The sequence below is a fragment of the Pezoporus wallicus genome, unplaced genomic scaffold (genome assembly GCF_028554395.1).
Source record: "Pezoporus wallicus isolate ANWC-B61680 ecotype Strahan unplaced genomic scaffold, APGP_CSIRO_Pwel_v1 contig_1035, whole genome shotgun sequence".
Taxonomy (NCBI): Eukaryota; Metazoa; Chordata; class Aves; order Psittaciformes; family Psittacidae; genus Pezoporus; species Pezoporus wallicus.
Window position 1 is genome coordinate 1707351 of NW_026636811.1, and position 27037 is coordinate 1734387.

General features: G+C 47.4%; 1 protein-coding gene and 1 long non-coding RNA gene across 4 annotated transcripts; one reads left to right on the forward strand and one right to left on the reverse strand.

Annotated features, from left to right (window-relative positions):
• Nucleotides 1-1157: 1157 nt before the first annotated feature.
• SLC5A9 (solute carrier family 5 member 9) lies at nucleotides 1158-26362 on the reverse strand. Of its 3 annotated transcripts, none has more exons than XM_057401804.1 (15): nucleotides 26347-26362; nucleotides 24249-24446; nucleotides 22849-22920; nucleotides 20359-20463; nucleotides 18357-18521; nucleotides 15596-15701; nucleotides 14947-15027; nucleotides 13988-14193; nucleotides 13101-13236; nucleotides 12138-12245; nucleotides 11809-11959; nucleotides 10452-10620; nucleotides 9670-9885; nucleotides 3490-3637; nucleotides 1158-1555 (listed from the first exon to the last, which is right to left on the reverse strand). In XM_057401804.1, the coding sequence occupies exons 2-15, from the start codon at nucleotides 24375-24377 to the stop codon at nucleotides 1350-1352; spliced, it is 1998 nt and encodes a 665-aa protein (XP_057257787.1). In that variant the 5' UTR covers nucleotides 24378-24446; nucleotides 26347-26362; the 3' UTR covers nucleotides 1158-1349. The 3 variants fall into 3 exon arrangements, with proteins under 3 accessions (XP_057257787.1, XP_057257785.1, XP_057257786.1); XM_057401802.1 differs by lacking the exon at nucleotides 26347-26362 and adding an exon at nucleotides 26216-26311; XM_057401803.1 differs by lacking the exons at nucleotides 1158-1555; nucleotides 3490-3637; nucleotides 26347-26362 and adding exons at nucleotides 5769-5876; nucleotides 26216-26316.
• Nucleotides 3633-7047, forward strand: LOC130595241 (uncharacterized). The gene is made up of 2 exons (XR_008971275.1): nucleotides 3633-5121; nucleotides 6556-7047. It is a non-coding gene; the product is annotated as an uncharacterized LOC130595241 (long non-coding RNA).
• Nucleotides 26363-27037: the final 675 nt, after the last annotated feature.

The following is a 27037-nucleotide window of genomic DNA, read 5'->3' on the forward strand; positions in this document are numbered from 1 at the left end:
GCATTAGAAACGTGTCCGTTATGATTAGACATTTACCAGCTATTAATCACAGCTGGTAACTTGATTTCCTCTAAATGTGTTGAGGCACCCTCTGATCTGGGCACCACCTGCTCAATACTGAGTAGTGGAAAGGCAAGGCAAGCTCTGCGTCATATGCCTCTTCCCATGGGGGTGCACAGGTGACTGATGGGGCTGAGATCTCCCTTATTCAAAGGAAATCTATTTTCTCCCCTTAGAAAATGCTTGCATTGACCTGCACGAGCACAGCACAGACCCCATCCTGCACGGCTGATTCAGTTGCCGCCATCCAAATTGATGATGAACAAAGGAACCATGTATCCAGGTGGGCACAGAGCTGTGTTTCTCCTCTCCTTGCTGGATCATGACTCATTTTCTTTGTCTTTATAGCTGTGCTTCACTGCATGCCCTTACCTCCCTGCAGAGCCCATGCCGGACGGCTTGAACGTGCCCCTTGGATGCTGGAGTGGAGGGTTACATCCCTATGGGCATTTTTAGCCATCTCCAGGTGAGCATCCTAACCACCAAAGATATTAACAGTGGGTACTGCTCTCTGTTCTTCTGGAGATGGTTTTAAAAGCTATGGCCATACCACATTATGTGATAGTAACAAGATGGGTCAGAGAAGCCTGGACTTACTCTTGGAAACAAGGTCCAGCCTTGCTGGGTATTTCCTTTCCCTACCACAGCCAGGTCACTGTGGTCCCAGGGAGACCTTTGTGCATCAGTGCAGTATACATAACCACAATAACCCAAAGTCAGAACTGGCTTTGTTACTAAGGCACCTTTATTGCCGGCAATGCTGTTAAGGGGCAGGAGCAGCCTGACAAGTAAACAGGCTCAGGCTGTTGTAAGACCAACTGCATGGCAAAGTGGGCAGGATGACGGGGCTCGGGGAGGGTGGGAAGCCTCCCCACACCGGTGTAAAACTGAAGTCCTTCCCCTAAATACAGCAGTGCAAAATCAGCCCTGAACTGGTGCACAAAGGGAGTGAGGACTCAGCCATGCCACAGCTGGGCTTTCCAAAGCCTTTGTTCCTTGTTTGGCTTAGACCTTTAAAATTGACCCCAAGTCTCCTGATTTCACCACATGTTGCCTCACAGACCCCCTGCATCCTGCATGTGTTGAGTCTTGGTCACATCTTATGTTACAGAGAAACCGAGCCCTGCAGTCATTTCCAGAAATCAGTGCCTCCAAGGAAGGGCTGCACCAAGGTGTTCAGGCACATCTGGGAACCATCACAAGGGTCTCTGTCACTGCGTGGTTCCAGTTTAGACAAGAACATGAGGACCCCCGAGAGAAACCGAAGCCACGCACTGCCTGACCCTACCTCAGCCAAAATATGCCCATAGAAAGACATTAATGGTCAGCAGGAGAATAGCATTCACATCGCAAACAGTCTTCCACGGGTGCTTTTCCTCGATGCTGGTGAGTTTCTGTTCCAGGGCAGCTTTCTCCTCCTGGGACAGGGTGGGCTTGGGGCCGGTGGACAGACCGCAGAACCACAGGTACAGCATTTTCCAGCAGGGAGGCTTGTCTGTTGTGAGAGATGGACCAAAACACTGGGTGTTATCATCTATCTGGGACTCTTCCCTCCCTCCTTCCACTAGTTTGGAGGTGCATCGACCAATCTGGAGTGGGGTTTGAAATGCACCTTGCATGGGAGATGCCAGATGATGACAGGAGATGGGGAAGGGAAGGGTAAAGAGCTCTCTGGCTGAACCATGTACAGCACAGCCTGATTACACTCTGTTGATTGCAACACCAATCATTCATTAGTTAATTAACAGACCTCTTCCCCCTCCTCCCTGACCCAGCTTCCATCCACTTTCATGAACTCCTGACAGCATGATGGTCCATTTAGAGACACCCTGGCTCATTCATTACACGTGACACGCCGGGTGAAGTACGCGCTTTAATTGTCAGCCCTGCGCCGTGTGTATTTCACTGCCTCTTCTTTCCAAATATAAACTTTTTGTGAGATGCAGAATGTCAGAAGGCCTTGTAAAAGGTGTTACCTGGGAAAAGACACCTCATTAAACTGTCAGCTGCTGTGTTGCACATTTCCTTTCCCATCAGTACTGATTACCAAAATACCAAGACACTTGTTTATAAGAATCCGAGCTAGTTAAGTGAGCTAGGAATTGATAAGAAATAATAAATAACACTGAATGGTTGCATTCATCTTAAACCCAAACTCACTCTGCTGGGTCAAAAAAAATACTAAGAGATTTCTTTAGTTGTTTGTTTCTGTTTGGACTGGCTGTGATTGGTACCGGTGTCATTTGGGCTGACCAGCAAAAGGAAGGAGTGAAGACATCTTATGTATATACCTTTCTTCTGAGATTTCTGCTCTGTAACCTTGGAAGGTTAAGCTCAAAACCAGAAAGCTGCATTTTTTAATGGATTTGCAGAATAAACCTCTGTCCACTCTGAAAAGAACTTGCCTATGTAGCATCTCCTGCTACCGTTCTGTCTCGTGACACCTCTTTGAGTTCATTTGACTCTTTGCCTTCTTACTAAGTACCCTTGCTAGGACACACAGCTATTTAAGCAATTTGGGTCTGAGTTTTAACCATGGCTTGTATCCTAAAGGAAGATAAAAGATATTATTGGCTTAATGTAAATGAGAAAGCTGAGGCTTGTGGATTTATCCTAGGACATCCACGAAGTGCACGTCTGCTCCTAGTGTCTCATTGTCCCTTTGGGGCACGATGCTATTTTGATTCAGTACATTACAGCAACACTGGGTGAGCTTGGCCCACGGAGCCCACACAGGGGTAAGGAGGAGACATCTCTAGCACATACACAAGGGGGTTGTCTCCTATCAATGATGAGGACAGGAAGAAATGGCACTTTTATGTGCAGAAAGCTGAAATTACAGAGCCTGCCACAACTTTTGTAGTGCTAGTGGTAGCTTTGGTTATGCCTGCAGTAGTGCTGTGAACCTCCTCAAGAGCATGTTGGTGGGACAGACAGATAGATGCAGTACCATGGCACAAAGCTCCAGTGTCAATGGAGCAAGGAGCAGTGTCCCAGCAGCACAGACCTCCACCCTCCCAAGGGGTGTTCATAAGTAAGTGGCCACTGACTTGCATTTAAGAAGTCCAGCACACCATTAAGTGTGAAGGCCTTAAGTGTAACTTGGGCATAACTGGAATGGGGTAGTTTGCATAAGCAAATAATTTATTCTGGAGAGGAGGAAAGAAAAATCATTTTACTGAATGGTTTCTTTCTAGGAATGGTAGCTCTTCTGAGCCATTCAGAGGATTGCAACATGGGGGTAAATGCTAGGAGAGACACTGGGAGGACCAAGAACCACAATACTTACATTTGTCACACCCTTATAACTGGCATACCATAAAGCTGTGCCCCAATTCCAGTGAATGTCATGAGCTTTAGAGGGACTTGCATGAGATCTTGGCTGTGCACTCGCAGGTGCATAATTGTGCTTGTTCAGAGTGTTCCTACCTGCCTCCTGCTTATCGCCGGAATCTGTGCTTTCAACCAAGTCTCTCTCTCTGTTTGCTCTGTTGATCTGTGCTCCTCCACTCTTGTAATCCTTCAGGTCGATGGCAGGTGCTTTTCTGTGCCTTGTCCACCACGTCAGGGAAGCGAGCTGCAAAGTGGGACAGAGAACAAACAGGTTATTGCCTGTCATATCCAAACTGGCATGCCTCTTGTCTTCCTTTATGAGGGTGCAGATCCAAGATGGTGCTGAGAGACCTGTTCTGGGGTGACAGTTATTCCCCCACGTCATCTCACCTCCCTTCTGCACAGGTCCCCACACTCTGGACCAGAAGACTGGTACCACCCAGTTGGAGCTGAAAAGCTGAGAAAAAACGTGAGTTAATCTAGTTTCCTTCCTTGTATTTTTATAATTAACCTGTTCCATCCCTGTCTTCACCAGGAGTAACCTTTTAGTAGCCAATGAAGAAGCGGTTTCCCATTTGCTAGGGTCACTTGTTTGACATGAAATAATGATGATCTGCATCCAGAATGGCAGCTCTCCAACAGGGAAGGGTAATAAAATCAATTAAAAAAAAAGGAAGCAGCAGCCAAAATAACCCTCTCTGGCTACAGTCAATCACAGCCAGCCACTGTACCCTCAGCAGAGAAAGAGCAGTCAGGTGTTAGCATGCAGGTATATGGCTATAGGACATGACGCAGTTATATGGCCATGGGAACACTGGTGTTTGAGCAGCTCCTTCTCTGGGACACGCGGAGGGGTCTGGAGGATCTTCTGTTTCAATTGTCATTTTATAGGAAAGGAAAACCCAATGGGAACACTAAACCCCACAGCTGGGACAAGTGGACTTCCAAATGAGCTTATGTCAGGGCTCTGAGTGGGAAAAGCAGCAGTATTGTGTCTCTCTTCTATGACTGTGTGTATGTGTTCAAGAAGTGCAACTACGGGACAGACAGAGCCATGATGTGGTGAATATCAAGTTACAATTCACATGCAGGATTACACCATACATTAGACCAAGAGAGATAGTTAAAAGTATTAAAAAATGAGCTCTGGACATACACAGTAAGACTTGGCTGTCCAAAAGCCTTTCCTCTTTTTTTTCTCTATTGAGCCAAGCCAAGACATTACCTCTGTCTGCAGTCTGTCAATGAAGATGATGGAAGATGATGAGCAGGCTGCTGTGGCTGCAATCTGCTTTACAAAAGCAGGTCTGAAACTCTTCTCCTCCCTGGGATGCGGAGAGTGCACAGGAGGTGTTAATCTTGCAAACCTCACAGTGGTCTTTTTGCAGCTGTGGGATGGAGTTAATCATCCCAGGGGCTCCAGTGTGAATTTAAGCCAGGCCTGCTGCTGCTCTGACTGATTATGGCACACCAGCACATCCTAACCCCTGTGTGCTCTGGCCAAGGATGATGCTCATCGGTCCCATTGGAATGCTGCTACCCAGGGCCATGGACTGTCCCCCAGCTCCAGCCCATCAGAGGAGCCACAGGATGGGACCAGGGCAGCAAAGCTGCAGCGGTGACAACAGGCCAGGTGAAGTCTGACGAGCGGCTGCCTCCCTGCTCTGCCCATATGGAAATGAACATCTCAAATGGGTCACTTACAAAGTAAAGTGATGTCCCTGACACGTGAGTTTAATTCCTGACTTTTACACACACAGATCTAGGCAGGAGTTTCCAGCTGACACAAAATGTTGCATAATTTCCAGAAGATTTATAGCTTTATTTAAATCATTTTCAACCAATATGAGCATTGGGCAGGGCTAATCTTTCTTGTCACGATGTGCTAAATTGCTTTGATTTGATGATCCTCATCTTTCTCAGGGATTTTTTTTTTCTTTTTAATCACTTAGGAAATGTCACTGGCGCACAGCAAAGTTTCAGGCTACTAGAGGATTTCCAGAACTTTCCTTTCTTTTCCCTCTTCTTTCTATGCGTCTCTGAATGACCGACTCTTTATATTGCAGCAAAATCTGCAAGGGCTGATGTTTACCTGCGGCTCAGACTCTGCCAGACAGGAGCAATTCCCAATTGAAAGCAGCATAGACGTACAGGTAACCTCATATGCATTAGCCCATTGACCCAGCCAGGTGCTGGTACTTTGACCATGGCCAGATAAAGCAAACCATCACCCTAGAGGGCTCCTTGGTGAAGCATCACAGCAACACTCAAACTTCAAGCTCCCCATGTGGGTTTTGGGTGGCTGAATTCCCTGAGTGAGTCCCCTTTTCTCCTCTTTGCCATTGCCAGAAGGATGCATGCTGAGGCAGAATGCAGCACTGGGTGGCCATAGAGGCCACCACGGAGATGGGTACAGTTCCCTAGCACAGATCCACAGAGGGATAGGGATAGGAGAAGCAGATGATGGCACTTGTTCTGCATGCCTGGAGAAAGCAAGCAAATACATAAATAAGAACTGCTGACAGGGGAGCTGCGTTAGTATAATTGACTTTGACCTTGAGCAGGAGAACAGGGGGTAGCTGCTTGTCTGGTCCTCTAGAGCCCTGTGTCCCTGCTCCCCACTGCAGAGCTATGTATGGGCACTGCTCGGAGAGCCCTGTGTCCCCCCCCACTTTAGTTTGCTCCTCTCTTCGTGCCTGGTTCCCACAGGAGCTGAGTGTGCTTTGCTATTATAGCACTAAATATGATGTGAGACCTTCAGCTGCGGCACCTCAGGGTGCACGGTGTGGGTTCAGGCCAGCCAAAGCAGTGCTGGGCTGTACACCTAAAGGAGTCACTGAAGCCAGAGCTCAAGACACAGGGAAAACATCTCCGATCCCAAAGTACATCGTGTGGAACTGCCAATCCATCAGCCTGTCTGAGTGAGCCCTAACCCCCGGGGATGTCACCTAACTTGTGTAGCACTTGTGTTTTGCAGGCTGCTCCTCTCCCTTTCCCCACCTCCCATTCTCCTTGCACAGGGGAGTTTGCAAGAGCTCAGCAAAGTTTTCCTTTTGTTGTTTGTAAACTAGAATAAATCCTTCTGTTCCAAAATGCCATCTGGCACCTGACAGTTGTGTTTCAGCTTCACAGTCTCAAATCTAATTGTAAGCTCTTTTTCAGGGCTTTCAAGGACGGTGTGACACAATATGGACTACCTACAATGAAGACATATGAACTCGGGAGCATACCAAACAAATTCCTTGCATACTTGTTTTCCAGCAAAGCATCAATCACCACAGGGATGGGAGAGTGTCCAAAACAGCAGGAGAAAATGCTACAGCTTGCAGTTCTTGGATTGTAATTCATTTAAAGCCAGACACATTAGCTGTACCACTAACATCAGACACAAATCTCTGTCCTCCTTTTGCGCATCTACTATCTCAAAAACATTGAGATTCGATATTTAAAGTTGTCCAGTGTAGATCCTCAGCTGGTGTAAAGTGGCATAACTGTGCTCAACAGCTGCTCCTGGTCTTTGAAGACAATGGAGCTATGCTGATTTACATCTGCTGCAGGAAGATCTATCACTCTATTTGCTTGGCTTTTTCTTTGGTGGCTTGTTTTTCTTTTCCTTTTCCTTGACAAAATAAATGGTGTAATTCCTAGCTTTTATGTGGTGTCCTTCATCATTACACCTCAAAGCACTGCACTGGCAGAACTAGTTCCATGCAATCTTTAGAGGGGAAATGTCCAGGGCTCATAAAGTGAATTGACCAGCACATGGGACTGAGAAGCACCAGAGCTTCAGGTATCCTCAACCAGGACACCCAATACCAGCTTGCCCCTCTCAGCCGCTATCATGGGTGATAGTGGCTCTTCACCACAGGTTTGCCTGCTTGCATGCCAAACCCCAGCAGCTAGAGGTCACTAATTGCCAAACACAAAGTTCAAGTGCTGGTTTCTACCCAGTGTTAGAGCCTGACACATCCATCCTGGTTTCCCAAAACCTTTCTGTCCTTGAGCCATCTCAGCACAGCCGCAGACTAGCTTGAGATGAGGAGACAAGCCCTGCTTGCAGGACGCCACGAGAAACCGTGGTCCAAACCTACATCTGCACTCATGTTTAATGCAAAAGTTGGGGTGAGTTTGACTGAGGGGAAAATGAACACTGCTGGTTTTAATGCTGCCCACTCTGACTCGTGCCATGCAGGCAATAACCCAGTAATGTTGGCACCTACCTCAGCTTAAGGCCCACACCTTCACTTTGGCTGTTCTCTGAGGAACAAGGTCAGAACTTTGCTGTTGAAATTGAGGATAAACAGTAGAACCTGAATGGAAATCAGAGTAAAAACAAAGAGGAGCAGGCTTTCCCATGCCACCGAGCTATGGGAAGAGGGAATTGGCTACCACTGTGTGGCACAAATTACCTGTCACCCCGTATCATTGTCTTTGTGGTAAGAAGGTATTGAAGGCAGGGGGGCACATGGAACATGGATGGTCATCACTATCATCCGATGATTAATTTATCTGGGTCTCTGTGTCCAGCCTCTCACTGCCACAGGCAATATCATTAATTCTCATTAAATCTCTTCAGCAGAACCATTAATGCAGAGGTCAAGCACTGAGCTCAGCAGTACGTGGGGTCCATTGCCTACTGAAAGGTTATCCTGAACAGCCCTCTTTAGAAAACTTCCCCAAAAATGCCCAGCCTATGTTTGTTCATGGCAAGCTCTGCCCCTTTAGCAAGCTCTCCTCCCTCCCTGGATCTCTAGATGTACCTGGTGGGGCAGTCACCACCTCCACCAACTTACCCTTTGCTTCTCTGGGATAACTGCACACAGGTTTAGACAAAATCCTATCCTCCCTGACCATTCCATTGGCTTTCCTTCCTGGACCGCTTCCAGTCCAAATCCACCTTTTCTGAGCACTGGCTTTATGAAGACTATGTCAAATAAGGTCCCTTAAGCCCCACACCTATAAACTCACCTATCGCTACTGAAAATCTCCTCCAAGGAATCTCTTATGCTCATAACCTCTCTTTCCCTGATGCTATTACAGTACCTCTTCATCCAGAACTCTCCCTTTTAAAATATGACTTAGATGTTCTACCTCCAAGGTCAGACTACAAAGTCTGTAGGTGCTGTGGCCAACTTCTTCGTTTCTTAAGCTGCTGGTGTGATGTTCGCTATTTGCCAGTGCTGTGTTAATGCATCTTATCTTGCTATTGCTGTGGGCAGGGAGCACTGCACATGTTTAGTTATCACAGGTCAGATGATGAGTGGGAACTCATTAAACCACAGTAATTAATTGCTGGCAACCATCTGGCCACCCCTGAGCAGTAGTGAACAACGTAAGCAGCAGAACTAATGGTGCCTCCTTGTCAGTATTTCTCTCTCCCATGTGGATCCTCTGATAGCTAATAAAAGCTGATACTTTATCTCAAAGCAGACACAAAGACAGTCTCCCTCTCCCCCCTTCTTCTCTATCTGAGCACCTGCTTTCATGTAATCTTTAGGAGCTGGGTAACATTCAATCAAACATTGATGGAACTGGTTAATGCTTTACAAGTTATGAGGAAGCAACAGATAGAAAATGCTCTGATGGCATCACCTGCGTTTCCTCATGCAGTTAGACAGGAAAAAAATAGGTCTTTTAAACCTTTCCAGTAACCTTTGTTTGGAGGTAGATGGCAGGATTTGTTATATTGACAGCTGCTTTAAAACTTGGGACTGGGAATAGCTGCTCTAAGGTCTTATTATATAAAGCCTCCCAACTCTGCACCACTTTAATGTGTTAAGTAAAAGAAAGTTGTGCCTGACTCAAAGTTATTAAATGTAATTGAGATCATATTGGGACAAAATGTTGTTTTCCTAAATGCCCATGTTGCAGAAGATATTAATCTTGTTTGCCTGCAAGATTGATGCTGGCTCTGCTGAAACTGGGTAGATGCTACAATTAGATATATTTAATTCCTCCTCAGCAGTGCTCTGTAATGCGATTTCATCTCCTTCCCCTTCTCCTTTCCTTTCTCTTCCAGCTATGATGGGCTGTGGTGTCTGCCCAGCTCTAGGCACAGCATGGGAACTCACACTCAATTTGGAGCACTCAGTGCCTCAGGAAGCATTAACGCTATGCAACCTGGGGAATAGAAAGCTGAGGAGCCAGGGCTTCTTCACAGCATATGCATTACACACCATTTCTTAACCATGGGAGGAAAAGGAAAGGACAGATTTCAGACATCTTTTGGAAACCAAACGGGGGCTCTGAGGAAAGGTGCCACTGCACATCACTCACCTTTTCCTCAGGGATCGGTGGGGTGCAGAGACTGATAAGGACAATGACAATCGCAGTGAGGACACAGAGGACGAAAGCAAAGTAGAGGTAGTGCATGTCCTTTAACACAGCTGGCCTTCTGTCCTCCTCACCACAGGACGGTGCGCTATAAATAAACTCCATGATCATCCGAACAAGACCAACAGCTAGCCCAAACATGAGGCCCCAGAAAGCACCCTGAGAAAAGGCAAGCATAAAGGAAAGGTCACTGCATGTTACCTTTGGTTGAAATTATCCTCCCCTTTCCTTCCCTTTCCCTTCCTTCCCTCTCTCTTCCCTTTCCTTTCTCTTCCCTTTCCCAAGACCTTTTATGCCTGATGGAAACCCACACTGACATGCATCAAAGGAGGGTATCTTCAGCTTAAAAATCCTTATTTTCTCTTTCTGCCCTTGAACATGGAACAGATAGAGCACAAACAATGCAAGAGTCTCCTCCTAACAACATGCCCCCAGCTAGAATGACACATCATCCCCAAAGTGCAGAACAACTTTGCCTTCCATGTCTTCAAATAAGACTGCCAAGAAGTACCACTTGCAGTGGCTGCTTGGAAGCAAACAAACACATACAACACTAGAGACTGGGCTAAGGTCCACTAATGCATGCCAGGGAAAGTCTAATTGTCACACATTAGCTGGACTGACTTTGGACAGAGTTTGGAGTCTCAGACACTGAGGGGAGAGTTATTTCTTTTATCACATCAAACTAAATATGTATATTAATTGGTTGTTGACACTCTACTTACAGGCTCATTAATCCTCTTGCAGAAGATTGCCAGGATGAAGAGAGCTGTGATCGGTGGGGCCAGATAGCTGGTTATGGACTGAATGTAGTCGAAGAGCTGGCCGCTGTTGGCCGATTGAATGATGGGGATCCAGAGAATACTGATGACTATAAGGATGAGGATAATGACTCTGGAAGATGAGGATAAAACTGTATTAGCTCTGCAGGTGTTGGAGCACACTTGAAAATAAGTTTTTCAGGAAAATTTCCAATTGCTCTCAGAATTTCCTGAGAAAAATCCGCACAAGACTCCCAAGAAGAACCTTTCCCTGTGCAGAGAGAGTGTTCCCTTCTAGAAAGTCAATTCAACCAATTCCCAAAGTGAACTTCACAGATTTCGGAGTGAGCTGAGCTAGGGCTTGCCAGTCAACATGCATGAGAGCTCCACAGGGCATGGTGGCTCCTGTGGGCTGGATCAGTGCAAGCCTTTCAGCCTGGTATGTTCTTCGAAGGACTAGCTCTTTGATGTAACAGATAGAGGGAGCTGAAAGCTTGTGGAAGCATGGAAGCAGTCCTTCTGCTACCTTTCCAAGCAGATAGGATGCTCAGTCTAGCGCCATTGCCAAATTCTAACTCATTTACTGCGTATTAGAATTGCTTCTGTGGTCTCAGGTGCATACTGTAACCCTCCTTCATCTTTGCCCTGTATGTTACAGAGGTTTCTCCGTATTGCTGAACAAGAAGGAGGTTTTTCCCCTCTCACTACTGTATGGTGGTGGAGTATGAGACTGCCTGCACCCCTCAGCCACCCCACAGCAAAGTTTAGAACTTAATGCTCATGACTGGAGAGCAAAAGCACCACAAACATTCAGAAAACAGCTTAAATTCTGCTATCAGGAGGAGAATTTATATGCCCCTGATATAATGCAGTACCAAAGCTTGCTCGCAAAGGGCACTATAACTTACCACAGCGACAGAGAGCTGGGAGGCCCAGCTCTGCACTTTTCCCTGAAAAAGAAAGGAGTAATTGCAATGCATCACTCCTGTCTGATGCAAAAATAACACGTTCTTAAAGACCTCTGGTGCCAGCGGCTCCAGAGCTCCTCTGGCTTCTCTAAAAGTTGCACTGAACTCAGTATTTATGTTAAGTTTAGAGAAGAGAGAGGCAATGATCTACATAGCTCAGTGGTACACTCAGTGTTTCTCTTTGACCAGGTCTGTCCGAGATGAAGCTGGAAAACGTAATGCTCTTTCCCAGGCTGTGTTTCCACTCTATATTTTAGGCACCAGATTTTCCTCAGTGAGCCCAGACTGGAGAATGTAAATGCTGCCCTCGAAACAGATGATGAGAGCAATGAGACATAAAGAAACGTAAGGACCTGCCCACAATCATCAGCTCCTGCTCTGAAGCCTTTCTGCGGATCCGCTGCCAGATGTCTATAACGAAGAGAGTGCTGCTGCTGTTGAAAATGGACGTGAGGGAGCTCATCAAGGCTGCCATCATCACAGCAATCATCAAACCCCGGAGCCCTGGGGGAGCAAAAAAGGGAAGGGAAAACCAGGATTAGACCTTTGGCCTCTCAGCGCTGTCTTTTCATCCTTATGTCTGGTAGCTGCATCCTCATCCTTAGGATGGATAAGGGCAGTCTGATCTCCCCCCAGCAGCACATGGCTCAGCCCCACCTCCACCTGTATAAAGGTTTCTCACCATCAGGCATGAGTTCTATCACAAGTTTGGGGTAGGCAATGTTGGAACAGCCCACAGCAGCTCCACAGACCCTTTTACAGATGTCTGGGTCCACACAGCCCACTTCATCTGTAGAAGACAGGAAAGGAACAAGAGGTCAGTGCAAACCCCGTGGAGCCATAGGCAGTTTAATTCAAGGGAACAGATCTTGATGCCTTGTGTGGTTTTGTATAAATTCAGAGGTGCAGCTGGAATACAGCGAGAATGAGTGGAGCTGAAGAATGCCTTCTATCATCAAATAAAGGTGAAACTTCGAGGTGGCATCCCGCAACCTGTTCAGGGGACAGATATAACTCTCCTGGATGTTGCATACTTGTAGCCCTTGGTGGTTTGTTGTTTGTGGGAACTGGACTGTTTCCATGAACCTGTTACCAAGGATGTTGCAGGCTTACTCCTGTTTGAGGAGACTGGGAGAGAGGCATTTCCCTCCAGGAGCAATCTTCTTAACAAACAGAGGTATTCTTCCCGGGAAGTGGCATGCTCTGGAGAATCCAGCAATGAGACCTCCTTGGGAGAAAACAGGAGGAGACAACAGGAAAACGGGGCTGTTTTCCATAGTCCCCCAGGAATTGAATGAATCTGTGTGGTAGGTTGCTAAAACCCCCACCAAACACCTAATGAAAGTAGCCTATAGGACCTGAAGCATTACACTCTCTATTCCATCTCAGTGACTTCCTCCAGTTAGATGCATACAATGTCCACAGCAGGGAGCTATATGCCTCTAATGGCAAAAAAATGCCCCATATAGATACTTTCAGTGACTTCCACACTGTGGAAGCACTGGAGGTGGAGAGGAAGGGCACGGGAACACCATTGTCCTACAAGAATCTGTACGAGTGTGCCTGCAGGACAGCAGTTTCTGAGGTGCAAAAGTGCTGGTGAACTTAGTAGTCATGGCAGGTATAAAGCCCTGCGGAAGCTTACCTGGGTAAAGAGCTCTGCTGATCATTCCTGGCATGACAATGAAAAACATAGGGAGGATTTTCAGATATCCTCCCAGCACCGATCCACCTTTTGCATGGGAGAGGTTCTTGGCAGAGAGAGACCTCTGGACTATCACCTGCAAACAGTGCAGAGAGGGAGCAAAGAGTAAACCAAAAGCACTAAAGAGAGAGCAGGATCCATTCTCTCTCTGTCTCCTGTTCTCATGGATGACTTTCATCCATCAGAATCACCATGTTTTTCGTGCCAATGGCAACTTTCCCATCTCAGTTGGCTGCAGCCTGCTGCCACTGCTCAGAGCTCGGTGCACAGGCTGTAGGAGAGGGCAGCGTGGAAATTTCCTTTATAGGAATCATTTCAGCCTTGACTGAAATGAAGCCACCTTGAGGACTGGAGACGGCAGCTGCACAGCAGCAAGAGACAAGGAATGGAGCAGGCTGGAGGTGCTGTGGTTAAAGTTTCCATTGCACAAAAGCACCGTGTCTCGAGAAACAGGAGTTTTCCTTGTTTGCAACTTTGGAATTGAATAAGAAACATAAGACCTCTAAGAACATGAATGGCTTGTCTGGAGCTCTGCACAAGGTCACTGCAGAGCCAGCTCCAGCTCCACATTTTCATACCCTTGTCACACTAACTGCATGAAGACTTCCCAGTATGCACCAGCCCACAGTGGGATAAAGATGGAAGAAACCCACCTTTTCTTTCTGCACTAAGAATTGCACAAGATACTCCGGTCTAGACCAGCAGGAAGGCAGTAACTCCTGCACAGTGAGACACAGTCTTGTTTTAGCTCACAGATCCAACAGCTGAGGATTGGACTGGAAATAAACGTGTGGCAGTTTGCCTGCAGAGGGAAAGACTTTCTTTACCTGGTCAGTGCACCAGGTCCAAAGAGCCAGCACAGAGAGTCCAAATATAAGGCCAGGCCAAGGAAGGTCTCCTGTGAGTGGATCCCTGAACAAGTGAAAGGCATCGGCACGTGGGAGGTGACAGGTCGTGTTTGGGACTATGACCTTTGGTGTTGCTGTGCTGTATTTCTCCTGAAGTCCCTCATACCAGCCAACTTTCTCAAATCCTGAAAATCAAAAGGCAGTGATTTAAGGCCTGGTTCATCCTGCTGTTGTTTCCTTATCTGAGACTCATAATTACTTTTATTTTCTCCCGTCTTCCTCTTATCTCCTTGCTTTTCATTCCACCCTCACTTTTGGCAGTCGAGATTTCTACAGGAGTCAGTTGGATTTTGCCCAGAGTCCTTGTGCTTTTAACAGTGCATCCTGGAAGAGCATCAGTGCAGGAAAACTCCATGATCCTAACCACCACAATGTCCTCAGCTTCTAGTCTTTGCTCATATCCCTCCAAGAGCTAAAGCAGGAAGATATGACACGAAAAAAGACATGCCTGTATCTCTGTTTGCCAAGAAGGCTCAAAGCAGAGACTGATGATGGTCAGTTCCCTGTTGATTTTTTATGATGTTCAGAAGATTCCACAGTAACTCCCAGGAAAGTGAGCAGAATAACTCCAGATTTACATGAGCACAGTGAGAGTTGAATTTGGCTCTGGGAGTGCAGTGTTTCAAGCTCTTTACCACTCTTAGTAAAGCCAAACTGTCAAGGTGAATTTAACCCGAACCTCTCCTCCACAGTTACTAAAAAGGATGAAGCAAGTCTGATGACCTGGTAAATAAGGGTTGTTAAAACTCATTTCTGCAGCATACATGAAAGGGTGAAGTACCTTGGCACCAGACATGAAAGGGTGAGGTACCCTGCTAAGGCCTAATGACCTTGGGACCATTAAACTAGTGTATGATGCCACTGTAGGTTCCTCTTACCTATGAACATGAGGACGAAAGCTCCCAGAACCATGATGAGGGTCTGCAGCACATCTGTGTATATCACTGCTGTTAAACCACCTGTCAGGAGAACCAAAGACAACCGGCAGAATGCATCACCATGCACAATGCAACAGGTACCTCACCTGGGAAAAGGATTTCCTTGGCCCCAGGACTGTGATTTCAGGACAGACCCACTGGGAGAAGCTGGCATTGAGCTGGTCCCCAGGAGCCTATAGGTGTCATAAGCCCTCCCATGAGGAATGGCCTGAAGGGCTTTTCCATTCTCATGAGAGGACTTGGAGGCAGTTCAGCATTTTAATATCTGAAGTTGCTAATGTTGCAGAAAGAGAAGATAACAACAAATATGGGTGATGGTAACTATCTGCACAAGGGGAGTTGGGAGCCTTCTGTAGTGATAGAAAATCCCCTAGGAAACAGTGATGTTCCCTCATACCAGTTTCCCTTGTGTGAGGAAGAGAGAGAGGAATAGGTTTCCAATAGCTGGGAGTGACAGGGCAGGTACTTCCAGCAACCAGGGGAATCTCTCCCTCAGACCAGGACCCAAATACCTTCCCCTATGTAGGAAAGGAGAAACTTCCATCCTAGGTTCCAGTTTATAGTGTTTCTTTTAGAATCAGCTATTTACCAGCTATGGTGTAGACAGCAGTCACTGCTAGCAGGACCACAGTGGACAAGTAGAGGTTCCAGCCCAAAGACATTTGGATGAACAGTGCTCCGGAAAAAATGTCTGTCTGGAATAGAACAGAACAAGCCCAAGGGCAGTCGGGCGTTAGTAGTGCTTCGTGCAAGGGATATATAATAAAGCAGCCTGCAGCCCTCTGCGGCTGAAAGCACTGACCAGGGAGGACATCACGAAGGTGAAGAGGAGGAGAAAGGATGGGGCTGTTGGCTGGGAGCCTTCTTGCTCTCAGAGTAAGGAAAATCATCCCTCCAGTTCTCAGCATCTGGAAGCTGGGGGAGCAGGGGGGTGAAAAGATCAAGGTCCTATGCCAAGGGTCTAAAAAGCCATCAAAATAAAGACTCTTACAAGCAGCCTTTATGGCATTCATCCTTCACTGTCAGAGAGAGGTACGGGCAGAAACTGCCATTCCTTTTGCTGACTGTGAAGATGTCCATGGGGAGCAGGAGTCCAGGAATCCACAGGCAGACACAGGAGGGAAATGGGGGCAAATAGCAGAGACCAGGTTCTTCCCAAGACTACATCTTGGTGACCGAGTGGCCAGGAGACACTCCTGCTTGAAGGGCCCTAAAGAATCACTGATGTCTTGTGCCATGATTTATTTATCTGAACAGGTCAACGCCTCACTTTTCTATCCATGCGGTTCAGCATACCAGAATGACTCCAGAACAGGTTATACCTGCTGAGGACCTTACTAGAAATACACAAGCCCTCATCAGCTTTGCTTTTTTTTGACCCTACTGGCAGAGAAAGTGAAACCAGAAACTGGGTGAAACCCGGAGTTATACAGATAGCATCACTGAAAGTGATATGGGAGATACTTATGTTGGGAAACCAATTTGAAGGACACCTGCAAATCTGGTGTGGAGTGAGCTACAGGTAAATACATTTGCCAAGGGAGACAGAAGGGATGGGGCAAGATCTCTATTTGCTGTCCCTGAAATAAACACCTTAAAAGCAAGCACCCAGTGCAGTTCCTGGCCATGCGACAGGACAAACGCTGTCAGTACACCACAGGAACCACAGTGTCTTCTGTGATTTGACTTCCCAGCAGGACATACAAACACCTCTGTAGCCACGCAGGATCAGTCCTTTGACAACACTGTTTAATGAGATCTCTGCTTTTCTCTGCAGTGCCCTACTTGCTAATCTATGTTTGGGCAAAAGGCATAGGGAGAAAGATCCTTCTTGTAGCTCCTGCCTGCTGTCCAGCCAGCCGCTAAATGAGCTCTCTACAAACAAAAGCACTGCCTAACAGAAAGCACCTGCCATGCCCAAAAACTGCACCAGCCACATCCATCAGCCACGCCTGAATTAGCTGCACAGAGGAGAAAGCACTGAGATGAGACAGCAGCGACCGCGGCCAGGGTCCTGCTCTGTGAGGCACTGTCAAAGACTGCTCTGCTGAAGGTCATTTTGAAAGACTGGTCTGCTTTCACCACATAAATTGACTGTAGCTGTGCACATCGTGATGCTGGAGAGAGCTTCCCTGTACACCTCATGGGTAAAGAGGCTTCAAGTGCCTCTTTGCAAGACTTCATCCTGGGCCATACTTCAATCCCGCAGAGCAAAGCTCCTGGAGGCAGCGGTGACAGCAATAGGTGACATAACCAAGAGCTGGTGACTAGAGGAGGAGGTTTAGTCCATACTCCCATCCTGGAAATCCTCTTAATTCACCTCCCAGGACCTGAGATATAATAACCCTGTGAGAAGAACCCTGAAAAGAGCTGCGCATGTGTCCCTCATCTCCAGTCAATGTCTTCCAAGGCAATTTGACATCTAAACACTTCAGTAGGATCTAGGGAAAACTGACTTGTATTGGCCATGGGACAGTCAGCTGGAGACAAAGGACTGACATTTTCAGTCCCTGTAATGGAGTCTGAAATACAGCCCTCTTCTTCCAAGGGCACAGGTAGTTCTTAACAAATCTCTTATGTGTAAGTTCTGCCTGTTTACTAATGGCATTTAAATGAAGATAAATACCCAGCAGCTTACACTGCTTTTTTTGGCTACCAGTAGGGTACAATCCTACAAGCAATGCAGGGAAGATGCTGAGTTTTTTCTTAAGCTAGAACCTACCTCCCTTTCCCCATGCCTTTTTTATGCAACAAAAGTGACAGAAAGAGACATATGGATATCTCAGTGTCTAACTGGAGATGGGTCATGAGTGGTGTCCCTCCAGGGTCAGTGCTGGGACCAATCTTGTTCAACATCTTTGTCTGCAAGATGGACAGTGGGATTGATGCACCCTCAGCAAGTTTGCTGGTTGCACTCAGCCTCAAGAATAACCACAGATTTATGATCACTTAGGATAATTTCAGATCTACAAGACACAGGCAAATCTTCAGATGGGGTAATGCTGCAGTTCCCCTGTTTCTATTGCCTAAGCTTTGATCTGATAGAAGAGGAAAAGCAGGCAGACAGCTTATGGTACTTGCACTGTTTAATAATTAGCTGCCATGTCCCTGTAAAGTTCTCATTGTGCATTGCTGTTTAATGAGGGTTCTCTCTTAGGAGAGGTCTCCATGATCAATACAGAGGCAGGTATTTACTTGAGCAAAGCCGCATGCTAACACACTGCTACTGTTTCTGATAGCTGAGCTGGTCCTTTCAAGGACATTGGAGTTATCTCTGAGAAGCCCTGCAGGGTACCTGCATGACCCACCCCTGCCCCAGACACAAGGGTGCTGTTCAGTTGGGTACATACCGATATCCTGGTGAACATATAGAGGATGAGGGACAGCACGGACATGTAGATTTGTATCCTCTGCCCTCCAAATCTCTTCTGCAGGTACTCGGGCATGGTGACCACTCCTGCTGCGATGTAAACAGGTACAAAGATCCAGCCGAGGGCCAGAAGTGTCCAGGTAGCCTGTTAAGGAGACAGGGAAATTAAAGGCATGTGATTCAACACATGGGAATATCCCTCTCCTCTGTCGTTTCACAGGACATTGTAAGAAAACAAAAAGGTATAGCGCCATGCAATGCATTTGGGAAGCAGGCTGTCTTTTTCTCCCTGCTCAGAAGATGAGAGGACAAATGGAGGAATTATTACAATACAGTTAGAAGCCTTTGAAGTTATCCTCCTAAATCGTGTGTGTCTCGGTGTGTCACATCCTATTCCATCTACTGGTCTCTTTGGGGAAGATGGTGTATTCTATTACTCTGGATCTCTGAAAGGTGGTATTGTATTTGGTGGCCTTTGAAACCACTGATGCTGTGCCTGTGAAGAGTTAAGTGATTCAGAGAAGGATGGGAGCATCTGTTTGTTGCTTGATTAGCAAGTGATGAGGCTGAGGCAGCAGGCTGTCCCTGCGAGGCATAAAAATAAGCAACAGCAAGACTCTGCTGGGATGTTCTTGCAAGCTGACGCTGATGTGCCTCTGTCACTGATAGATAAAGGGGCAGTTCAGGTGCTTTGCCACAGGTGAAGGGCCTTTTGGAAGGTGTAAAGGCATCTCCCATCACGTATTTCTTCTCTGAAAACCACCAAAACGCCAACAGGAGTTCTTGAACATAAATAAAAGCTTGTTGGATTATCAAACCTTACCTTCCGGCTGTCTCAGGCCATTACCTTTCATCCAAGTACCTTACATTTGTCCAGATTTTACTCTGATCAGTTATTTAAGTTATCAGAAATGAAGCTGATCTCTGTGAGCAGAGATTGTGAGGGATCGAGGAGAAGGGCCGTGGTTCCTGCAGCGGCAGAAACTGGCTTAGGTAAAAGGTGCTCATATGATCCCTGCAGCTAAGTAATGTCCCACGACAAAAGGAGAGAATAATGACTGACATACCTAAGGTCCCTTTCCAATCTGGAAGAAATGAATCTAAACTCATGAAGTTAGATTTGCCCTGACATACAATCTTGTTTCCATGGGCTTCGAAAATGACTTGAATAGATTTACTTAAAGCACAGTGATATTGGTGTGTATGTCCTACATGCACCAGGCTTAACATAGGCTCTGTTTTCTTCACAAAGGACTTAAAGGTGATCTTCATGGTTAAGAATAAAACCCAATGCAGTGAATAGATATCCCAGGAAAGAGCTTTTTGTGGGCTCTGCCTGTGCTTGGCAAGCATCCGGCCCTATTAACGGTCTCTGCTGCTATAGACAAGAGATTTAGAGTTAGGTGAGTGATGCTTATTGTGAGGCTGGCACTAATCTCACTCCTCATCACTGCAGCTGAGAAATTCCATTAGCATCACACACAAAGGGCCTGGTTTTCATGCTCTCTGTGGTGACAGTGGCTGTTTTCTAGGCCACTTCAACAAGCCAGAATGAGACCTGCCTTCACACCCAGATGTTCACCCAGAGACAGGGGAATGCAGTGTTGCTGATTCTTGTGGCTTTACACTGAATGTAGGAGCACATTCTGCTGTTCTGCAGATCCCCTACACCCAGAATCCTGTGATGATCCAGCACCTTTTCAGCATTCATTCTCTTTTATTTATCTTCATGAGTGCAGACTAAAGCTTAAACATATGGCCATGTGCTTCTGCGAAGTTCAAAGAGCTAACAGTTTTAGTGGGTTCCCCTTAAAGTAAAATAAAGATCTCATGTTTTTAAGGCTGTCTGAATGTCTGGAGGCTTCTCTCCTGAGGCATGAGAGCTTGCAGTCACTGATAATGTTAACATCTGATTTTGGAGACAAACCCCCCATCCCTCTGTAAACAGTGACACCTTAGTTGACAACGTAAATAACTCTTACATTCCACTCGAAGCCCCCAACAGCAAGGCCCCCAGCTGCTCCAGTGCCTGCCAGGCCGATGAATAATCCACTGCCCACATTGCTTGACATCAGGGATGCTCCAATCTGAAACACATGGCACAGGCACAACAGAAAATCACCTTGAGGAGCTTCTGTATCATTTTCGCAGGGGCCTCATCTCCTTGTAGCTGGGTGCTATGGAGAGGTGGGTTTTCCTTCTCCTTTCCTTCTCTGTTTCTGTATCTTACAGAGGGTGTACCTGCTCCATTCCACCACCCCACTCCAATGCAAAGCCTAATCTCAGAATCTGGGTTCACTTTGTCAGTGGTTCTCCGGAGTTACGTGCCTGTTATGGAGGATACAGTGGGGTAAGGAAAGTCTGCTGACAGCCACAAACACCTCAGTGTCCATGAAACGTGAAGGATTTTTCCATTGCCTTGTTACTCAGCCAGCAACGTGCTTTCTCTAACCTTGCTGACCCTTGCTGTACCTCTTGCAGTGAACTTGCGTGTGGTGTTTTACATGCCCATGGTGACAGGAGCACTCCCTTGGAGTTCCTCCTAAGGGAGGGCATTCCTGAACCATAGCAGGGATGATGTTAGAGACATGAAGGCCTTTCGTGCGTACACACAGGTTCAAAGATGCTCAGCTCTGCAGTAAGCTGGAAAATGCTAGTGCCTAAAGTTAACTTTAACTGTAGGCTGTGGGCATGGTAGGGTGTCCCCAGCATGGCTCATTGACACCCTAATTGGAAGAATGCAAGCACCAAGGCACTTTAAACAGGGCAAAGGCTATGTGACTTGATTAGCACGTTTATTTGGCACAAAGCCTCACCTTTCTGTGTGCCAAGAGCAAATCTCTGGCAGGGTCGAATGAAGAGTCACCCGAAGGACAAGTCAGGCCTTTTTGTCTCTAGATTGTTTTTAGACACATTAACAACAAGGAGCTTTTCTCTCCTTAGTACTGCTTCACGAGAAACAAGGAATGAGATCTGCTTCTCACCTTCGAGAAAGGTAAAACATTAATATGGCATCAACACTGATTCCTGCCAACGGCTTTGCCTTCTTGTCTAAGAAAACCCTGGATTAGAGAGCTGGCTGCCACAACGTGAATTTGCAGCGGAGGTGGTGCTCTCAGGAAAGGTGAGCAGTTTTCCTGCTATCTCTATCAGACACCGAAATACAGAAGCTACATTGCACAGGAGCAGCAATGCAATACCAGGGCTTAGTGTGTGTAACACACAGCAGAAGTCTGTCACCCCACTAACAAAACACATGTAAGCCAGTCACGTACTCAAGGGGGAGGCCACAAGGAGCTGAGCCTGCAGGAGTGCTGCAGAGGCAGAATCAGCTCTGACAAACACAACTGAGAAGTGAACAGCACTAGAGGTGGCTTTGAACCTAGAACGGTAAGTCAGGAGGGCCAAGAGCTGACCCGTACCAAACAGACCCTGTGACCGCCTGTGGATGGAGCCAAAAGCAATGAGAATGTTTTGGGGTTTGGTTTCTTTGTTTTGTTTTAGAAAAAAAAAAAGAGCAATACTGGGGGGAAAAATGTTCCATTTTAGTTTCTTTTAATTTCCCTCCTCCAAATTAGAGAAAAGCACCAATCTAAGCTTTTCCATTAAATGTCACTTGGCTGAGACAGAAGTATAAAGAACATTAACGAAATAACGGATTTTAGAGAGGTGTATGTGTCTCTGATGGAAGAGGTTGACAATCTAACCTAATGAATTTATGGGCAATGTACATCCCAGGTTAAAAAAGACAAAAATACAGTGTTTTGGTTGAGAAGTGCATTCTGTTACACATGACTCACTGGAGAGATATATGGTGCTGGTGTCTGGCATTGGCTGAGAAGCATCTCTATTCCTGTGGCGTTTTTATTCCTTTCAAACTTTAAACTATCTTTATATGTACAATTCACACCTACGAAAAGGCATCTCCAATAGATTTCTTTGTTCTTCATAGTGAAGATTTATACTTTGGTGGTTTGAAGTTTATACCCTTTACATCATTAGTCAATAATCTCAACTTCACTCTAAATAGCAAGGGCTCAGAAAGTCCTGGGCTTTGGGATTATTTGTTCTTCAGTCTCTAAATGCTGCTTAATGGATAGCACATTCCTAGGTTACCTGCTGCTTTCTTGGCTTGGGGACAACAGCATCTTTGCTTAGTTGGGGCCAAAGGGTTTCAAACCCAGCTAGGCAGTCAGTGCTCCTCACTTCCATCAGTGTGAACATTTTTACTGCTGATTTTAGCAGAGAAATCAAGTTGAGAAAACCTGAGGATTCTGAACTATCCTTTTTAGCCCAGCAGCTCCATGCAGTAGACCATTAGCAAAGCTGCATGGGGTGATTCCTGGGGGATCCTCTTCATCTAAACACTACAGTCAAAATATGCGTGGTCTGGGGCCCCTTACAAGACCTGCCCTGCTTACATCCAAAATTGCTTTCAAACCACGTAAAACAGAGGGATGCATTTTACTCACAGGCCACCAAGTCATGGATCGTCCAGCTAGGAAATAGCCTCCAACAGTGCTCCGGCTTGCTCGTATCGATGACTGCAAGCACAGGAGAAAGAAAAGCTTTTTCCTCCATTCACCCCCCTCTCAAGTCAGATCCAATGCCCATTCCAGTATCCTTAAAACATCCCATCAGCAACCTCTTGCACCACCCTAGCCCTATTCCCTTGGGTGCTACTGCAGTCAGCTGGCTCGCCCTACTCACAGCAGCACAGGTAGTGCGTGGCTCTGACACAGGCTGAAGCAGGGCCCCTGTGAAAGACATCTGATTTTGAGAGACCTAGGGCTTCGTCTGCTCTCAGCCATGTGAATATAAGTGTTTTCAGCTCCAAGAGAAGCTGCTCACCTTCTGATGATGGTGTGCATTAAGAGGAAGCATTTCCCTCTTTGCTGTCCAGCACCCCTGGCAATACCTTCAGGACACATGGGTGAGAATCAGAGGACAACCTTATAAACCATGGGATGCCATAAAGTACTGCAATTGGGCATGACATGCAAAGGCACTCCAGGATCACTAGCAATGCCTGCTGCAGCTCCTGCTGCCTTGCTTCTTCCCATTGCTGTGGATTCAGGGTTTCCAGCAGCCCCACACTTGTATGGCCGCATCATACAGCCCCATCTGGGAACTGCATGAGAACTGCAGGGATTCCGAGGGTGATAGGATGTCCATAGGCCAGCGAGCCCCTCCGATGTGGCTGATGCTGCCTGTGCCTGCTGTTTGCAGCAAGCAGGAACTTGCAGTCAGGCACCACAACACCATGGTTTGCTGCACATGGCAGCAGCCAGAGTGGTGAGCAGCACTGCCACCAGGCCAGGAGAAGCCCGAATGTCTGGTCTCAGTATCAGCTCCAAACACTTTACTGTGTACCTGTAAAGAGTGCCAGGCTTCACCCATTATTTTTACCCCCCTTTGTTCAGGTTTATATAGTCCAGCTTTGGAAAGAAGCTGCTTGTACCTATTTAATGACTTCCCTTGAATGAGCCAACTGGGAAAGATAAAACACCTGAGACAACCAGAACAATACAAGCCTCTGGGAACGCGGCTTTTGCAAAGCAACATGAATAACTAGCAGCAATCTTCCCAAAGCTGTTTAAAGTCCCATTTCAGTCTTCTCCACCCCAACCCTGCCCACTCCTGGTGTGAGACTACTTTGCAGCACGGGAAGTAGATATCATCTCATCCCCAGAACTCCGGGGAGTGACCCCTGGTTATTCCCATGTGAAGGTTCACTGTCACCCCCAGACTTGCTCAACAGGGTAACAGCATGCTCAGAGGATGCCTTCTGCAGGCAAACACCTTTGTACCCAGGAGGATCAGAAGCTCTGCACTTCAGGCAGACCTAAATCCAGTCACTTTGGGGACTCACCCATATCCCAACGGTGAGGACAAAGGCGAAGTAGCAAACCACGACGATGAAGTCTGCCACCCCAAAGGCTGCTGTTGTGTCCCCCAGCAGCACGGGCAGCTCTGTGGTGGTCGGGGTCTGCTGGCTCATGGCTACAAGTGAACTGCTGATTTTCCCTCTCACACTGGACTTTGGTGCACGTTGGTCTTCATCGCTTCCCTTGTAATAATTAACAGGAGAAGGTGTGAGTGGGAGCAGGACCCAGGCAAGACAGGGGCTAATGTTTTCCTAGCAGGAGTTTTGGCTTCATGGTTCATCAGTGAGGACTTCCCCCCATAACATTGTGGAGTGAGCATCCCTCCCAGATGCTCCTGTGTTCTTCACCAATGGTCCCCTCTCCTGCCTGCTTATCCATCGGTGACAGCCATTGGGATGTCAAATGGAGAAGTGTCACATTGCCTTTCCCCCACCCCTCTCTTACACCACTTTCTCCACAGCATCCTACAGAAGAAAGTTCCTCCTTTAGGAGCTGCCATAGAGGGAGCTGCTCTTTCTTCCTGGTGCAGGTGGTAAGGATACTGATCTGTGCAGGATGGATGCAGCACCCGCACTCAACCCCTGGTGCAGGACCAGCCACATGCAAGGGCACTGTGCCCTTTTCCTCACTTGGTCCAGCATGTGCTGGGATACTCCATGCTGCAGCAAGACCCACATCCCCGATGGATGGCCAGCAGACAGGAGCACATGTTATTCTGCACGTTCACTTTGCAGGTAGCAACAGGGGGAAGTGCACGAGGAGAGTGCTGAGTTTTCTTGGCAGGCCCTGCAGCATCCACATGGCCAGCAGGAAGGGGTTAAGCTGCTTGTGGGACAAGCTGAGCCAGTGCCAGGTCACCTACGTGGGTTGAAAGCAGCAGTGGCATCAGGAGCAGCAGGCTTGAGCTGGTAAAAGGGGGTCATCCACTATCACAGCAGCAAGCTGCAAACCACAGCTCCTCCTCCCCATCCCACCAACTGCTCGGTGCAGCAGAGTCATTTCTCAGTGGTGCAGCATGTCTTGTATGACAGGACACCTCAGCTGAGGGCACAAGCCCGGTTTGGAGGCAATGTGGGGACCTTCCAGCACCACCCCAGCTCTCCTTGGCACTATCAGCACTCTGAAACACACCATCTCTCTGTTCCTGCTTTGGGATGTCTTTGAGAGGATGGCGAAGGGTCTGCAGAGCCATTACAGAGGTGGCTGCAGGACCCAAGCCTTCTGCAGGCAGTCCCCTGATCCTCCAAGCAGAACCATCTCCTATCTCATCCACCCTCCACCATTCATGGTCACCCACCCCAGCATAACATATCAGTTGGAACGGTTTAGACTTAGGTGAGCTTTGTTTGTTAAAGAAAGGCAACAGAACCTCTCATTTGGCTTTATCCTCCTCTCTCCCAGTGTTTTCTTGCAAGTGCTGGCTACCTACTCGCTCATTAACTGCAATGCTAAAGCAAGGCCCTTGTCCATCCCTGCTCTCCAGCCTAAGGATCCCTGAGAGCAGCATCTTCCCTCAGCCTCGTTATCCACAAGAGGCTTTTCAAGACTGAAATGCTCCAACACACTGGAGTACGGTTACCTGAAATTAACACTCTGGAAGCCTAAATCCCCAGGTGCAAACAGACAGCTCTCCCTGCTGATTTACACTCACCCACACGCTTTTCCCTCGTCACACCACAGCACCCGAAACCAAAAGGACAGTCACCTAATCCTGAAACACATTGAATTCCTGAGCAGGAAGCAAACAGAGCCGGTATATCGAGTCTTTCCAAATGAGGAATCCTGCTCCCTGCGGGGAGCCCAACCCAAAGCACTTGTGCACCCTTTCCAAGGTGCTGTACCAGCAGCAATTACTATCTGCAAACACTCGAAAGCTTGCACCCCTGGAAAGTAGACACATCTCATAAGCCATTCCCAGCAGCTGTGAGCTATCACAGGTCCATGGACTCACCAGAATGATGTTGGCATGGTGCTGTTGGGTGTTATCACAGCAACTGGATCGTCCCAAGCCATAGTGGCCAGCCCCATTGCTGTTGAGCTAGGGTAGGATCGCAGTGGCTGCACTTCGAACGCGGACCATACCTCAAGTGCATCTGCATCAGTCCCCTCTTTGCTGCTCAGTGGTCTTGTGGCCCTCGTGCCTTCAATCCTGTTGTGGCTGGAGTTGCTCCACTCCTTGGGGCTGGCTGCAAAGGGGTGCTCCTCCCACACTTCCCATGGGATGTGGCTGCTGTCCCTGCCCACAGCCGCAGGGATGACGCATGCCAGTGTTGTGTGACACTCACCCTGGCTCCCAGCAGGAGCTCTGGATGAGAAGCGGGGTGCACAGTGCGAGGTGCATGGTGTGTGCCAACAGCAGGGCAGTGCTTATCTCCCACTCCATGCACTTTGAAGTCAATATTGGCAGCTATTCCAGCCCTGGGAGAGGTGGCACTCCTTGCCCTGGGAACTGATGGGGGAATTCATGTGCTCAGGAAACAATACACATTCAACACAGCTGACAAACAAGCAGGCAGTCATTGGAGTGAAGGGTATTACAGCAATATAAGCCCAGTAGGTGCCCATGGGCAGATCACTATTGATTCTGGGAGAGGCAACTCCTTTGCTCCTGCTTATCTGCAGGGGCCTGGCAAGCCACCTTGAATGCTCTTGTTAACTGCTACAGCAAACCCATCTTCCCCTGCAGCAGAGCACCTCAAAGCCTCTCGGTTATGTAGGCAAAGCTGAATGTTGCTTCCACAAAGCTAAGGGATGGGTTGGCTTATGTTATCTG